Source organism: Plasmodium chabaudi (genome assembly GCF_900002335.3).
Source record: "Plasmodium chabaudi chabaudi strain AS genome assembly, chromosome: 8".
NCBI lineage: Eukaryota > Apicomplexa > Aconoidasida > Haemosporida > Plasmodiidae > Plasmodium > Plasmodium chabaudi.
The window spans coordinates 526,832-543,888 of NC_030108.2; the positions used below are offsets into that span (position 1 = coordinate 526,832).

Below are 17,057 nucleotides of genomic sequence, written 5' to 3' on the forward strand. Positions count from 1 at the left end.
AGTACAACCAGACAAAATTAGTTAACCATTTTACGCACAAAAAAATAGAAAAAAATTATTTTTGTCTACATACACCCTTACATATATTATATGTACACTTTTCGAAAAGCGGTTTGCTTATAGTTTTCCATGCTAAGGTAAAATAATATATACCCCATGAGAGTCACTGTTTTTTATACAGTATTGAGTATATATCTCTATAAGCATTTTCTTAAGTGTATAGTTCATATTATTATTTGATTATTGATTCATTATTACTTATAAATAAATATATATGGATATATATATTAGACCCCAATTACTTGGTGTTTGGACATAAATAGAAATAATAATTTATCACAATTTTTAAATAAAATAAAATTATAAAAAAAACATTAAAAAGTGAATAATTAAATTGCTTGAAATAAATAAATGTTACAATAGTAAAACAAGTTTACATAAGTATAACTAATAGGAAATAATGGATATTTGTAGGAATTATATATATCCTATGTACGTGTTTTTTCGCATTTTTTTCAAACATTTTAAATATAAAAAGAGTATAACAGAAGGTATATATTGGTCAAGTAAAAATATAACAAAAAAAAAAAATATAATTTTTTTTTTAAATAATAACACAATAAAATAGTAGCCGAACTTGTTTATACATATTATTATGCATATTACTTATTCAAATTATCTCCATTTTTGTATACATATTTATTATATGTACATTTCTTTTTTAGTATAGTATTTTCCCTTAATTTTTAAAATATTCCAAAGGAAGCTACACTATTTATATTTTTTTCATTTATCTATGCAAAATATAAATACATACATGAATAAGTTATAAGAATAAAATAATCATTGTATGATAGTTAATATGTTGCCAATAATGGAATAGAGTCCGTTTGCATAAATAAATCATTCTCTCTTTTTTGTAATTTTTTTTATGAACTGTAAATGAAACAATTCCTTATATATATTTAGCAATTGGGGTTTTCCTTTTTAAATTGATAATGATATATTAAGAAAAGGAAAGCCTATGTGATATTGTCAAAATAACGGAATATATATATACATACATAAGCTCGACTTATTTGTGAAACGATATATATATATATACTGTTTCCTTTGCCTTTATATTTGTATACATTTTTGCGTATTGAAAAAAATGTCAGTAGGAACACCCATCAAATTAATACATGAGGGAATAGGTCATACCATATCAGTTGAAACAAAATCCGGAATCCTTTATAGAGGGACACTGGTATGTTCCTTTATGTTAATTTTATACTTTTTAAAAGATGTATATGTACATATATATATACATTCATAGATATATTACCCACATTTTACTAATCCATTATTTTCTTATTTTTAGCTATTCGCAGAAGATAATATGAATTGCTTGCTGTCAAATGTCACAGTTGTTAAGCAAGACGGAAAGCAAGTTTTGTTAGAGGTATGTGAAAATTCAAAAAAAATCGCAAAACAGTAAAAAATAAAACGTATAAAATTGGGTTAACCTAAAGATGGACAAAAGAAGTTGCCATTATCTACACTATTCTTAGTAGCCTTATTTTTCTACCATCTTAAGAAATTTCCAATTTTATACTTCAACATGTTTAAGTGTGTAACATATCATAAATACATATGCACAAATCATTTATTTCATTTTTCCTTTTACAGCAAGTTTACATAAGAGGAGGTAGCGTTTCATTTATGATATTTCCAGATATGCTTAGATATGCCCCAATATTTAAAATAAATAAATCAAAGGCTAAGACAAATTTTGCAACTATTAGAAGAGCAATGGAAGCACATGCTCGAATAGCTTCAAAAGGCAAAGACTTGAAGGCATAGATACCACATTGACTATTGTTATTATTAATTTAATATTTTTATTTCTTAAATTATTTTATTGAAACTATTTATTTTTTTTTCCATTTATTTTTTAAACCCAATGTTATTAACTCTTTTAAATCACTATATACTTTTTTTAACTATGTTTTATTTTACATAAAAAAGAAGTTATTTTCACAAAATGCATTAACTATTAAACTTTTATGTTTATAACAAAAAAAATGTAAAAGAATAAGATTTATGTATACATCGACTAGCATATATCTATAAAAATTACGTCGTTTTATTTGCCTTTATATAAAATGATGATTATTATACATATGTATATAATGACACATTTAAAGAGCTTTTATCAATTGGTACCTAAATAAGATCATCTAGGATGTATATACTATTGTATTTTATTATTTTTTGAACAAAATTAAATATTTTTTAAAATGTATCCAAATTTTTCATATGCAATGTTGTCATATCTTACTACACATTTTCGATTATAATAAAAATTATTAACGAACAGGTAAAATTACAAAATTATTAATAAGTATTATTGTGCAAAAAAATTAAGAAAAATAAATATAATAGCATAATAATAATAAATTATATGAAAAAATGATATGGAAATGTATACTTATATAAATATTTTATATAACTTTTTTTTTCTCTCCATAAAAATAGCTTGCATAGTAAGCGTAATTCTCGAATAAAAAATCGTGGCATTTACTTTTGGTATATTTTTTATTCTTTTTGATTTTATTTTTTCTTTCTACTTTAATTTATATTAATTTGAATGAAATAACAAACAAAATATAATGTTACATATGTTCCTTAAATTAAAAAAAAACGAAAAATAGCCCTACGCTTTCATAAATATTTTTTCTACTTTTTTGTATTTTTTTTTCAAGCTACATTGTTTTATTTTACATGCCCTTTTTATCACAATACGTGTATATTGTATGGATATGAAAAATCTAACTATCATATTTTTACTTTGTATTAATATACATGTAATATACGTATGAACAACTATACATGATTTATTTTTTTTGTGTTTTATAATAATGGCTAGTCCACGTATATACAAATATCCTCTCATATACCTATAAGCTACTTAAACATTTAATATATGCTTATATGCATATATATATCTACATATATTTTCATATGCTAGTTATTATTGCATAAACAAAATAGCTTCGCATATGAATAAATAACATGCCAGATACTATTATTGTTACTATATATATTTTATATACTTTTTAATGGCATATTTATATTCGAATTTGTCCGATTTTTGGACGAGTGATGATGAAGAAGATGGGGAACGAACTGACGAAGACTTCGATGAGGATTCAGAAAATAATTATAAAGATGACACAAATAAAAATTATATAAATGACGAAAGAAAAAAAAATAATAATGAAAATAATGAATATGAATTTGAAAAGAGACAAGATGAAGAAGGGTTACAAAATGGTTGGGATATAAACAACACTAATGTTTGTTCTCCCACATCTGCTACTTCAAATACGAATGCCAATGCTGTAACGGGGGGTGAATCAGCTTTGAATTTAGTAGACTTAGTGAACGATTGTAGAAATGAATTATTTGATAATATATCAATCTCTACTATTTTACAAAATTATGATATAAATAATTTTATTCATAATGATAATCTATTAAAATATTGTGAAGCGGGTGTAACTATAAATAATGAAAGTTCATGTAATGAACCTATAGAATTAAATGAAGGTTTTAATTTTAATTGTTATAGTCATTTTGATTATATAAATCCTCCAAATAGTAAACCTTCTCCTACAACTACAAACGATAAAGAAACAAATGCTATGGATTTAATAAGTGCTGAAAATGGCGAAAATAATTTTATAGATATGTGTATCCAAAATAAAGACGAACTTAATCATGAAATTAAAGAAATTTCTGTAAAAGAAGTTTCGAACGAAACGGAGAAGGAAGATATACAAGAAGAAGAAAAAAATATAAGCAATGAAACAATGAACAAATTGGAGATAGTACCCGAAAAGCAAAGTGTAAAATACATAAGAAAAAAATGGGTAATTGAAGACAATGAATCTGATGTATCTAACTTTTCTAAGAATGATTTATTACTAAGTTATGATTTTGAACTTGATAACTTTCAAAAAAGAGCTGTAAAACATATAAATAATTTTAAGCATGTATTTATTGCAGCACATACATCAGCAGGTAAAACATTAATAGCAGAACATGCTATAGCATTATCAATAAAATTAAATAAAAAGGCAATTTATACAAGCCCTATAAAAGCTTTAAGTAATCAAAAATATTATGAATTTAAAAATATATTTAAAAATGTTGGAATAATAACAGGTGATGTAAAAATGAATGTTAATGCAAATTGTCTAATTATGACTACAGAAATATTAAGAAATTTACTTTATTTAAATGATAATATTATTAATAATATACATTGTGTAATTTTTGATGAAGTTCATTATGTAAATGATGAATTTAGAGGTGTTATATGGGAAGAGTCAATAATAATGCTCCCTCCACATGTTCAAATAGTATTATTAAGTGCTACTGTTCCTAATTATTTACAATTTGCTGACTGGGTTGGTTTTACAAAACAAAAAGAAGTTATTGCAATTTCAACAAAAAAACGACCAATACCATTGTTGCATTATATATATGCTCATGATTCTTTATTTTTAATTATGGATGAAAAAAATAAATTTTACTCATCTGCTTTTAAAGAAATATATATTAAAATTAGAGAAAAGGAGGAAGCAGGGAAAAAGGGGAAGGAACTATCGGGATCATCCCATGGAGGCAAAAAGAAAATCTATTATTCTGATGCAAAAAATAATAAGGATAATCAAATGGAAAAGCAAAATAAAACAGGTACGACCAATAATACGGGAGACAAACAAAATGACACAGTAAAAGGATATTATCAATATTGCAAACAAAAACAAAAACAAAGAATGTTTCAAAATGAAGCTAACATGAAAACTGAAATTCAAAAATTACAAGCCCTTATTAAAAAGTTAGATGAAGATAATAAACTTCCCGTTGTTTTATTTTGTTTTTCTAGAATAAAATGTGAAACATATGCAAAAAGTATGCCTCATTTAAACTTTTTAGATAATAAAAAAAAATCGAAAGTACATTTATTTATAAAAGAATCTGCTTCCAAACTATGTGATCAAGATAGAGATTTAAATCAAATCAAAATATTATCAAAGTTATTAGAGAACGGTATAGGAGTACATCATAGTGGTTTGTTACCAATATTAAAAGAAATTGTTGAAATTTTATTTTCAAAAGGTTTAATAAAAGTATTATTTGCGACTGAAACATTTGCTATGGGAATTAATATGCCAGCTAAGTCCGTCATTTTTACTTCTATTTATAAACATGATCATTTAAAAAAAAGAATATTAACATCTTCCGAATATACACAAATGTCCGGTAGAGCAGGAAGAAGATCATCTGACACACATGGATATGTTTATATTTACTGCTCTGATAATATTCCGGATCAAGTTCAATTAACAGAAATGATGATGCAAAAAGCAGTTAGCTTAAAAAGTAAATTTAAAGTTACATATAATATGATATTAAAATTGTTAATAAATAAACAAATTAATATTGAAAAAATGTTATTCAGTTCATTTTTAGAAAGTTGTAGAGCATTACAAATACCTTTATTTAAAAAAGATTTAAAGAGAAAAAAAAAAATGTTGCAAAATATTAAACAAGTTGAATGTGTATATGCAAGTGATCTAAACCAAACTGCACCAATAGAAAATTATGTATATATAGATCATAAATTAAAAAATATCGGATTAAACTTACATAAAAAATTATTCGATATGAAAAATAGTAATGCTTTTGTTGTTGGAAGAATTATGCTTCTAAATACTATCGATCTATTTCGTAGTTCTGTTTATGCTGTTTATTTAGGATGTGATAAAAGTAGTAATAAAAAAAAAAATAATAAAGTAAATTTTGCTCAAAATAGTATTTTCTTTTTTCAAAATGATAAAGAAGAAAATGAAATAACGGAACGATTTTTCTTTTTATTTATTTTACCTGATTTTATTGGATATGGCGATTTGACAAATAATACCGATTCTGTTAATGCCAACGAAAATGGTACGAATAATTCAACAGCCGTTTCTAATACAAATACAAATCCTGAAAAAACTCAAATGGCTTCAGAAAATATAAATATGTACGAAAATTATAAGAATGTATTTGCATGTACTAACAATAAAAAGGATATAAAAATTACTTATCACTCCACATTTGATACTAATGATATGAATAAAAAACATTTTGTTGTGTGTTCAAATGTAGGCATAGAAAATATATCTCTTATTACAAATACTATAATAAAGATACCAAATGTTAGTACAAATGCACTTTTAAATAATCCTAAAAATTTATTATTATATACATTGGAATTAGATAGATTAATAAAAAAAGAAACTTTTGAACCTTTTACTTTGACAAAAATGTTAAAATCATTGAAGTGTGAATTTTATTCTGTACTTATTAATCAATCTGATTATTTAGAAAGTTTAAAAAAATCAGTTTGTTATAATTGTAATCTAAAAGATGAACATTATGAACTTGTCTGTAAAAAAAACGATTGTATAAATGATATTGAAAACATTGAAAGAAATATAAATGCAAAATCATTAAATTTATATGAAGATTTAGAAGGAAAATTAAATGTTTTAAAACACTTTTCATTTATTGATGATGATAATAATTTAACAATAAAAGGGAAAATAGCTAGTTATATTACATTAACAGATGAAATAACATTAACACAAGTTATTTTTGAAAATGTTCTTAATAATTTAAATCCACCAGAAATTGCAGCTGTTTTATCATGTTTTGTTTCACCAGAGAAAAAGGTAGAAGAAGCACCAGACCTTACTCTAAATTTGCAAGATGTTAAATTAGCTCTAACAAATATTCATAGTAAATTTGAAGAATTTTATAGAGTTATACGACTTAAAATTAGCACAGAAGAGCATTGGAAATTATGTAATTTTAAACTAATGTTTATAGCATATAAATGGGCACTTGGAGTATCATTCTCAGAGCTGTTAGAACAATCAGAATTTGAAGAAGGCTTGATTGTTAGGTCTATACAGCGATTAGATAATTTGTGTAGAAAAGTTCGAATCGCTTTCTTATATCTTGGAAATGTAGATTTAGCGGAAAAGACGGAAAAGGCTTCTCTTCTTTTACGACGTGACATTGTGTTTACTACGTCCTTATATTTGCAGTAACGCCATCCTTTTCTTCAAATTTGGCACATGCCTACATGTTTTTATTTTTCTTTTTTTACAAGTCAATTGTACATATATGTTTATTTAATTTTTTCTTTTTCCCCACTATTTGTTATATGAACTCATTTCTCACACCATACCAAATTTACTATCATTCGCATGAAAACTTAATTTTTTTCACGTTTACTTATTTATTTATCAAATCAGCAAATATAGAAAAATAGTTTTATCATATTCTGCCACATATGGCGATTGGCTTTGTTGGGACTCCAAATTGAAATGTTGCTATCGGTGCGAATATACATAGTCATATATCCATATGTGGTCGAGTATGATAAACTAGAGGCTCATCTACTTCAATAAAAATGGTTTGTGCTCATATTCATTTTGGCTAATTCAGCTAATGAAAAAAGTATTTTTATATTTTGTGGCCCTGAATTATTAATTTGTTCACAACATATTTTGAATGAATATAATAAAGAGATATACGATATATCCCATGCACCATATTTCTGTTTAATTAATTCTAAGAATCCTGATTTTGCAAAATCATAAAATGACTCATAATTATATGTATATATCAATATTATTAAGAATTTCAAAACGAGTGGTACTAAATCGGTATGAATTGTATATGGACAATTTATTTGGATAAAATCTAAAAAATTATGAAATGATTTAAAACCTTTTAAAAGTATTTCTTTACTTGGGACGTCACTTTTCTTATGAACATTATAACAACTGTAATTATTATAGCCACTATAATCAATATGATTATTATTATATAGAGAGAAACATAAATCTGCTATCAAATAATTAAACGCTGCATATAGCCAATGTTTTTTTCCTAATATTGCTATGACATATAATAAGGACTTCTCTATTTTGCTTATAATAGATTCAATATCACATTTCTCATTATTTATTTTTTCCTTTATAATTGTATACTCTTTTATAAATAATGCTTCGCTTGATAGTGGTATTGAATATTCAGAAATGTTTTCTATACATCTATCACATTTCCATGTATTGTTATTATGCAATTTACAATATCCTATTTGTTCTTCTACACTTTTTGTATTTAGAATGTCTAATAAATTGCTATCTAAATTTATATTATTTTCTAAGTTACTAACCTTGGACAATTTGTAATTTTCTTGCACTTCATTTTCCTTTTTATATTCTTTAAGTGATTCATTTTGGGATGCATAATTGTTTATGTTTAAATATTGCATTTTTTCAGACAGATTATTTCTCTTATTCTGCGATTTTGAATAATTTATTTTATTCATATAAATATTGTCATTTATTTCTTTGCTTTCCATATTTCCGTTGTCCACTGATTCGGTTTTTTTAGGAGTTTGCCCTACCGTATTAATTCCAAAATTTCCAACTAATTGGCCTCCCAATTTGTTTTTTTCATTTTCTAATAAAAGCTCATTTTTTGTTTCCATTGCTTTTTTATATTGGTCATCAACTCTTTTCTTAACATATACATATTTGCAAAATGAACATAATATATTTCTGTTTTCATCGATAATTTGCAGACACCTATTACATGAACAGCTTATATTTTTAATATCATTTAACTTCTTTTTTCTATATTCGATAGAAGCATATAATTCATTAATAAAAGAAATACTGATTTCATCATACATATTTATTTTTCTCATTGCTATAAAACATATTTTATTATTATCCATAAAGCAATAACTACTATTTGGAAAACAACTATGGTTTATAAAATATGCCTTTTTAAAAAGAAGTATATTATTTTTGTTTTTTGGTGAAATAAAAGAATTTTTTAAAATATCTGTAAAGTTTTCAAATTTTATTAAATTATTAATATATTGTTCATCGTCTGTTGTTTCTCTTTTGAAAAAGTCCGCTTTAGAAGATTCTATTCTTGTGAATTTTATTTTTTCAGTATCCATTTTTGGTACATAATTTTCAGAAGAACCTATATTAGAGAAACTATGTTTATAAATATTTCCTTCTTCTCTTTCTTCAAAATTAGAAGGTTTATCTAAAACATAATCATTTTCATAGTCACTTTTAGCTCGGTCTTGATATGATATATAACGATTTTTATTTTCATTTTGATCTGGTTTCTTTAATATACTATTTTTAGTTTGATGATATATATCAATGTCTTTTTTTTTATTCTTTTTATTTATATTAATAAATTCTGTAATGTAGTTTAACTGAGTTTTCTGTTCATTATTTAGAGAATTAAATGCTGTCCATAAGTCATCTAACTCAATAGAAGTTTCTAAAAAACATTCTTCAATAAATATAACATCTCCTATTTCAATATTTTTATTAGCAACTAATTTTATTTTGCCACATTCTTTATCTTGTGTCATTATAATATTATCATATTTGTCTTTTATTAATACATTTTTAATAGACTCTGATTGAAATCTAATTTCATTTTCTACTTCATATCCTATTGTACTTAAATCTCGTTCAAACACTTTTTTTATCATATTTTCATCAGTACAATGATCATAATTATGCTCACAACTATTTTTATTACCACCTATATAGGCCTGCGTGTCAACAATTTGAACATTCTTATTATTACTTTTTTTATTTCTTCGATCACAATTATTAAACCCACATAGCCAAAAACTGTTATTTCGTATTCTTTTATCTCTTTCTTGGGAACCTAATTTATTTGGACAAGTGTTTTTTAAATCCATATGACTTTTTAAGGAGGCATTCTGTTTTTGTCCTTTAAATTCTATCACATTATTTTTATTAAATTTTTTAAGAATTTTTTTTTTTTTTTCATGAATTAGTTCATTATAAGCTTGTTTTGCATAATGTAGATTATTTACATCTTTGTGAAATTGTTGATTTCGTACATTAACATATTTTTTTAATTTATTGTCCCATATTAAATCGTCAAAAGTTATTTTATTATTTTTTATTCTGTTTCCTCTTAAAAAGGTTCCTTTTTGCATATTTAAATACCTATCTTTCTTTGATGTCTCTTTTATTGGTTTTTTGTTTTCTTCGTACCATCCATTCTTTGCATTTAGTTTAAAATCAAAAGGGTTATTTAATAGTAACCCACAGTTAATATGATTTTTTAATAAAGGAATAATTATTTCTGAATTATTATTTATTATATCATATTTATTAGAATTTGTATCTTTTAATTCGTCTTTTACTATATCATTGAAATAATCGAGCCATTTTCTAGGTCGATTAACTATATTCTCTTGTTTCTCATCCTTTTTCGAATTTTTTTCATATTTTCCTCCTTGCAATTTTACTATGCGTGAGCAAAAACCAACTTCGTTCGCATTTTCTAAAATCTTAATTAATGCAGACATTTTTTTTTGTGTAATATATATTTTTTATACAATCAATTGGCTTAAGTGAAAAATACAAGATTAGAATCTAAAAAGAATTAAAAAAAATAGAAAGAAAAGTTGGTATAAAAAAAATATATATATGTAGACACCAATTTCATGCTTACATAGTAGGTCTATTATACTTAGTATTTTTTTTGATCCTTATTATTTAATATAGTTAATTATGCACAATAAGTGCTAACACATTTTATCTCTACTTTTTATAACAGTACAAATGTGAACATTTTCTTTAATTATTTTTCAAATTTTTATTATTTCCTTTTGACGTACTACTATGAAATATATAATATATTTGAATGCATGCTTGTAGAAATTTCTATAACCAATAGAATTTTCCTTTCTTATATTATCACACAGAAAGACTGATAACATTAGGATTCATATAGACATGTGAGCCATACAGATATATTCATATAATATGCATTTTGTTGGCATCCCCTACTCGTATTTTTTTTACTTTATGTTAAAATATGTGCACATTATAATTCTATGTTCACTTTTTACGACATAAAATAAATACAATATGTGACACTGAAATAGTAATGAACTATTAGAAAAATATGAAAAAAAATTATTTTATCAATTGTAATAGCCAGGAGTAGTTAAATAGCTATATTTTGTTTAAAACAAAGAGAAATTTTGTCGCCATAAATTAAGCGGGGAAATTAAATTTATATAGTAAAGTTATTAAGATAGTAAACATGTGTTGATGTAAAACAAAAATAATAATTTTAAATAAGATTATACGTTTACTACTATAAAAAGTTAAGGGGTAATAAAGTAAAAAAAAAAAATATATGATAAAATAAATAAAATAATAATAGCAATTCTACGTTAAAATGATAAAGTAAAAATAGTAAATTCTATATATATATATTTATCGCCATTATAAGAATTTAAAATTCCTATTTGTTTTAAATTAAAATATTTCTTATTTCTTGAGCAAATGTATAAAGATTTCGGGTGAAATTCTCCTACAAAATACGAATAAAAAATGAAAGAATATATTAAAAGACAATATATTTAAATTTTTACAAAGAAATAGGAGGTTAATATGGTACTTGCAATGAAAATTATATTGTATATTTTTAAAGAATGCATAGCTTACCCTATTGTTGGAGGCTAAATTTGAGTCGATGTGATCCATTAATTTGCAAAAGCTGTGTCTCAATCTGGAGATATTAAAAAAATAGAAAAATAAATGAAAGAATGAAAAGGCATATTTAATTGCACATGTTCACTAAAATGATGAAAATTAATTATATTGATTTGTTTCATATTCTTACTTTTGCTTTTTTTCTTCGCTTTGTTGAGATATAAGTTGTTCTTGTATCTTAAAATAGCCTTGAGCATCAAGTAATATTAGACCCAAGAGGGGCTGAGACATACTCCATGTGCTACCAAAATTGCCTATTGTAATTAAAATAATTATAGAATAAATATGGGAACAAATTGTGATGAAATTCGATGCAAATAGGTAAATGGAAATTTCCAACAAGCCAATATGTTCATCATTTTTTTTATTTTTCGAACCTCCTAATATCAAGTGGAACATTAGATTTAGGACTTCCTTAAGAGCTTGGGGTTGGCTTTCCAAAAAGTTTTTTATTATCTATAAAATAGGGAATGGAAATACAGCATTAATATGGAACAATGCGTAGTTCGATAAAAAAAAATTTATATAATTTATTTTGCAGCGTCAAATTGATACAATACGGTATATGTTTTAATAAATTGTTTATTACCTGTCCTTGTTCGCTTGAACTCTTTCGGTTTGTAAATATATACGTAACAATGTTGTCTAGAATGGAACAACATGTCATAGAGACGGTATAGTCAAAAGAGCATAAGCCTTCCTTTACATTATGGATAATATCAGCTATAAGTTGAAATTCGAGGTTTAATATTCTTTGGAAGAAATTTTTTGTAACTAGGTCAAGAAATGAAAAATAGGGTTTAAGGTGCTTGATATATGATAATAAATCATTTGTTGGTATAACTAAACACATGTTTAAAGCTAGATTTAATGAATTGTTTAATATATCATCGTTGTATAAATCAAATATAGCAAAATTAACAAAATCTCCATTTAAACAATTATTAAACATGTTTAATAAAAGGGATATTATTTTATATTTTTCTTTGTATATATCACAGAATTTATCTTTTTGTAATAAATTATTTGATATAATAATAAGTATATTTGAAACGACTTTAAATAATAATATTCCATTAGGTGATGATTTAGGGAATGTAATTCTTTGTGATTTATTATATACAAATTCGCACATAAATTTAAGGAATGGAACACAGATTTCATATGTATCCCATATTACTTCAACTAAGGATGTTAATATATTCATTTTATTATCTTCTAATGGATGACTGTTAATAAAAAAATTAAAAAACATATTATATGTTTCGACATTATTACATGCCATGCATATTCCTCTTAAATCTCTTAATGCACCGATAAATGATAATTTAATTGCATTATTTTTTAATATAATATCTTTTCCATTTATATCTATTTCTCTTTTTATACATTCGAGTAAATTATTTATTGGTGATATATATTCTTCAAAAGATAATGAATTTGTATTTTGTTCCATAAATAATAATTTGGTTAATATTAAATAATAATTTGTTCTATATTTATAATATTTTGAGACTTCTAAAAATTTGGTATCTCTACTATGTAATAATTTTAATATCTTTTCATTTTTTAATAATAATCTAGCAAAGACAATTAACTTAGGAGTTTTGTCTTCTAAACATACTATATTCATACCAGATACTAAATCATGAAATAAGTCTAAGCTTCTTTTTATTATTTGATCATAATCAAGGCGATTATTTAAATTGAATAATATTTTGCTAATAATTAAATCTATTAAAGGATCATTATTTTCTTCATCATTTTTGCTTGAAATAAGAGATGATCCAGAAAAATTATTTCCACTGGCATTAACATTATTATTTGACGAATTTGTAATGGCATTATTATTTCCTGATGCTGATACTATTCTCGAAGCAATTGATCTCATTTCTTTCAAGAAATTATTATTTTTTTTTCCGTTGATATATACTTTTTTAAATAATTCTAAACAATTTAGATATGCAAATTCAAGATATTCAAAAACTTCTGACGATTTATTTGTTTGTTCCATTAATGAAAAAACTAAAAAACATAGTTCTGAATTAATTTTAAAATTATCTGAATTTGCAAATTTCATATTTGATATAGCACTTGTAGAAATTATAGAAGAAATAATAAATACTAGCCATGTTGTTTGCTCTATAAAAACTGATTTATTTATAAGATTATTTTCATGATTATTTTTTAATTCATAAAATATAGATAATATTTTACCCCCTATAAAATTATATTGTAATTTACATAAATTAGATATTAATTCAAGTTGTTCACTTCTTAATACATCATTGTATAATGGATTTTCCATTTCGCAACTATCACCTGTTTCACAAATATATTTAGCTAGCTCTAATCTCGAATTTATAAACACAATTGTAATGTTATATATATAGTCACAAATAATTAAATATTTATTATCAATATCGTTGTTAGTATTAAAACTGTTAGATATACTATTATTATTTTTTTTTATAAAAAAGTTTTTATTATTCATAACATCATTTAATAATTCTTTTTCATCAGTTTTACTATTAATTTCTTTAATTACTTTTGGTGGTATAATATTTAACATATTACTCCAAATACCTAATAAATAATGTTTACTATTACATAAATATTTCCAATTTTTCATTCCATCCATTGTAAATAAATATATATTATTACACCATGAAAGAAAATTAGAATATGTACTTAATTCTTGTAATCTTATACTTGTATCTATTTTACCAATCAATCTACATAATTCATGGAAACAATCTTCATCATGTAAACCTATTTTTTTTTCAATTATTTTATTAATACCCCCTAAAAATTCATTCATATAACGTACCTTTTGTTTTTCATTTGAAAAAAATGTTTTTCGTAAACTTCCTAATAATATTAATGATCTAAGACAATATTTACCACAGCAATTTCTTATATCATCTACTTCAGACATACATATTTCATACATATCAAAAAATAATTTAGGAATATTTTTTTCATTAAATATGTCCCAAGATTGAGGTATCATAAGAGATATATTTTCGTCGGAGCTTTCATCATTTATCATTGTGCCCATAAAATCAAATGATAAACTATTATAAATTAATTCAAGTACTTTCATAAGTAATCGATTTTCTTCTACTCTTAATTCTATTCTTATACTTCCTTTTACAAATTCTTCTAATGTTTCTATACCTACTTTAAATATATCTTTTAATACATAATCACGAAACGATATAGCACACCTTCGGCTTTTTGCTGAATTGACACCACATTGAGGATGCATATCTTCAATCAAAGCAGCATATATATATAAACCTATAATCCAATGACTTGTTACTGAATTTAAAAAATATTCTACTTGCTTTGTTATTAATGCATAGTTTGTATTTTCTAACCATGATAATTTAACTATACGTACATATAATCGAACAAAATTGCCTAATATATTAGATGACAAATTTAATAACTCAACCCCTTTATTATATAAATATGATATTACAAATTCTTTTAATTCTTCTTTCTCATTATTCTCAATTTTATTCCATTCGTTTGTTATTAATTGGAGTAACCCAGATGTCGTAAATATTAATGTGTGCACATGTGTTGTGCTCCCTAATATATTTTTCAGTTTGCTAACGTTTCCTACATTGCTCACTAATGGCAGTAAAATTGTATGCGCCTGATTTTGTTCTTCTTTGTTTCCACTGAAAAAAAATATATCAAATAAAAAATATGTATACATTGCACATTAGAAAAATATTCATAAAAATAACAAATTCACAATGTATGTAAGAATAATAGAAAAATTGTATTATAGAAATTATAATGAGCACAAAGACAAGTAGCTGTTTAGATGAAAAAATATATTTATGCATGTCAAATCGATAAAACCATTAATAAGGTTCTTCAATTTGGGTAAATAGATGCATGCCAGTTTTCAATTTTTTAGGAAAAGTATAGATTCATAAATTAGGTATAAACAATACAATTATAAAAGGAAAAAGTATTCTTCATATTTTTTTTATTGTTATTTTTTTTCTTACCAATACATAGCTTCACAAAGAACTTGAAGCTGCTGCAACTCCGCCTCGCTCATTTTCAATAAAATATAGGTAGAGGTGTACTTGTTTTTAATAAAAATCAAAAAGCAATAGTAATAATAATAATGATTGTGATGATAAAATAATAAATAAAAGCACGGTAAAAGTGTTAATGTAAACAGAAAAGGTTATTAAATAAGATATATCAGAATATGTCTTAATAAAATAAGCAGGTGCTTAATTATGTGTTATACACAAGAGGAATATTTATAAGTATTCATACGTCTGCACACACACAAGCACATATATACATATATATATTATACATGCATATATATAGATAAATAATTTATATATATATGTATGTATATTTTTTAATTTTCACAATAACATAAATTTATAAGCATTTATATTTTTATATAAAGAAACTTCTTTTGTGGAAATATTCCTCTGCAATTGCTGTTCCATTTATTTCCATTTTATGTGCATATGCATACATATATAAATGCATATATATCAATATACTTACACAAATATTTGTGTAAGGGAACCTTTATTTCTTTTGTATGATTTCCCGCTTTATCCATGTAATTTAGAATTATCATATTTATATATAATATATTATTAGTATGTATATATATGCATATATTCTTTTTCTTTTTTTCTTATCATTGTTTCATTATATTTATCATTGCTCATTATAATCTTTCATTTACATAAGAACATATTTTAATTAAAAATTGTTAATTTTAATTAAAAGGCTTTATTTTCAAAAATTATTAAGGTATTGGAAATTATTTAATTATAAAAATTAAAATACCAATTATGTATTTTATGATATATATATTATATATATGTGTATATATATAAATTATATATGCGTATGTATATAAATTATATGCACAAGCGCTTTAGTAGGATGTTCCCATAACGTTTTTTTTATCATGCTTATAAAAAAACGTGAAATAATAATAATAATATGTAAATAATAAGCTATAAAAAAGGAGAAAGGGAGAGAAAATAAGCAAATAATGTCATGAGAATTATGAATAGAAATAAATAAAACAATAGATAAATAAAAAATTTAGAAATGGAAATATCGAATTATGAATAACACAATAATATGATATAGTAAAAAAGTAATAAAAATTATAGTAAAAGGTATATAAAAAATAAGCAATTATAAAAAAATTGCACTAATTTTGTAATAGTCAATAATAAATGATATGGGTATGGTAATAATGATTAACGAAAAAAAAACATCTTTACAAAATAGAACGCATATAGTATAAAAATTTTTATATTTTTTATGTATAGTGAAATACGTGCATAC

General features: G+C 23.7%; 4 protein-coding genes across 4 annotated transcripts; 2 read left to right on the top strand and 2 right to left on the bottom strand.

Annotated features, from left to right (window-relative positions):
* Positions 1–1,153: 1,153 nt before the first annotated feature.
* PCHAS_0811300 (small nuclear ribonucleoprotein Sm D3, putative) lies at positions 1,154–1,845 on the top strand (the record flags this gene model as incomplete). The annotated part of the gene is made up of 3 exons (XM_016797838.1): positions 1,154–1,249; positions 1,364–1,444; positions 1,672–1,845. The coding sequence occupies 3 exons, from the start codon at positions 1,154–1,156 to the stop codon at positions 1,843–1,845; spliced, it is 351 nt and encodes a 116-aa protein (XP_016653752.1).
* A 1,259-nt stretch (positions 1,846–3,104) lies between these two features.
* PCHAS_0811400 (helicase SKI2W, putative) lies at positions 3,105–7,154 on the top strand (the record flags this gene model as incomplete). The annotated part of the gene is made up of 1 exon (XM_016797839.1): positions 3,105–7,154. One exon carries the CDS (start codon positions 3,105–3,107, stop codon positions 7,152–7,154), a length of 4,050 nt encoding a protein of 1,349 aa, XP_016653753.1.
* A 356-nt stretch (positions 7,155–7,510) lies between these two features.
* On the bottom strand, positions 7,511–10,498 carry PCHAS_0811500 (SET domain protein, putative; the record flags this gene model as incomplete). The annotated part of the gene is made up of 1 exon (XM_737620.2): positions 7,511–10,498. One exon carries the CDS (start codon positions 10,496–10,498, stop codon positions 7,511–7,513), a length of 2,988 nt encoding a protein of 995 aa, XP_742713.2.
* Positions 10,499–11,454: 956 nt separating this feature from the next.
* Positions 11,455–15,780, bottom strand: PCHAS_0811600 (exportin-7, putative; the record flags this gene model as incomplete). Its single annotated transcript, XM_016797840.1, has 6 exons — positions 11,455–11,514; positions 11,649–11,712; positions 11,827–11,950; positions 12,074–12,152; positions 12,286–15,388; positions 15,728–15,780. 6 exons carry the CDS (start codon positions 15,778–15,780, stop codon positions 11,455–11,457), a joined length of 3,483 nt encoding a protein of 1,160 aa, XP_016653754.1.
* Positions 15,781–17,057: the final 1,277 nt, after the last annotated feature.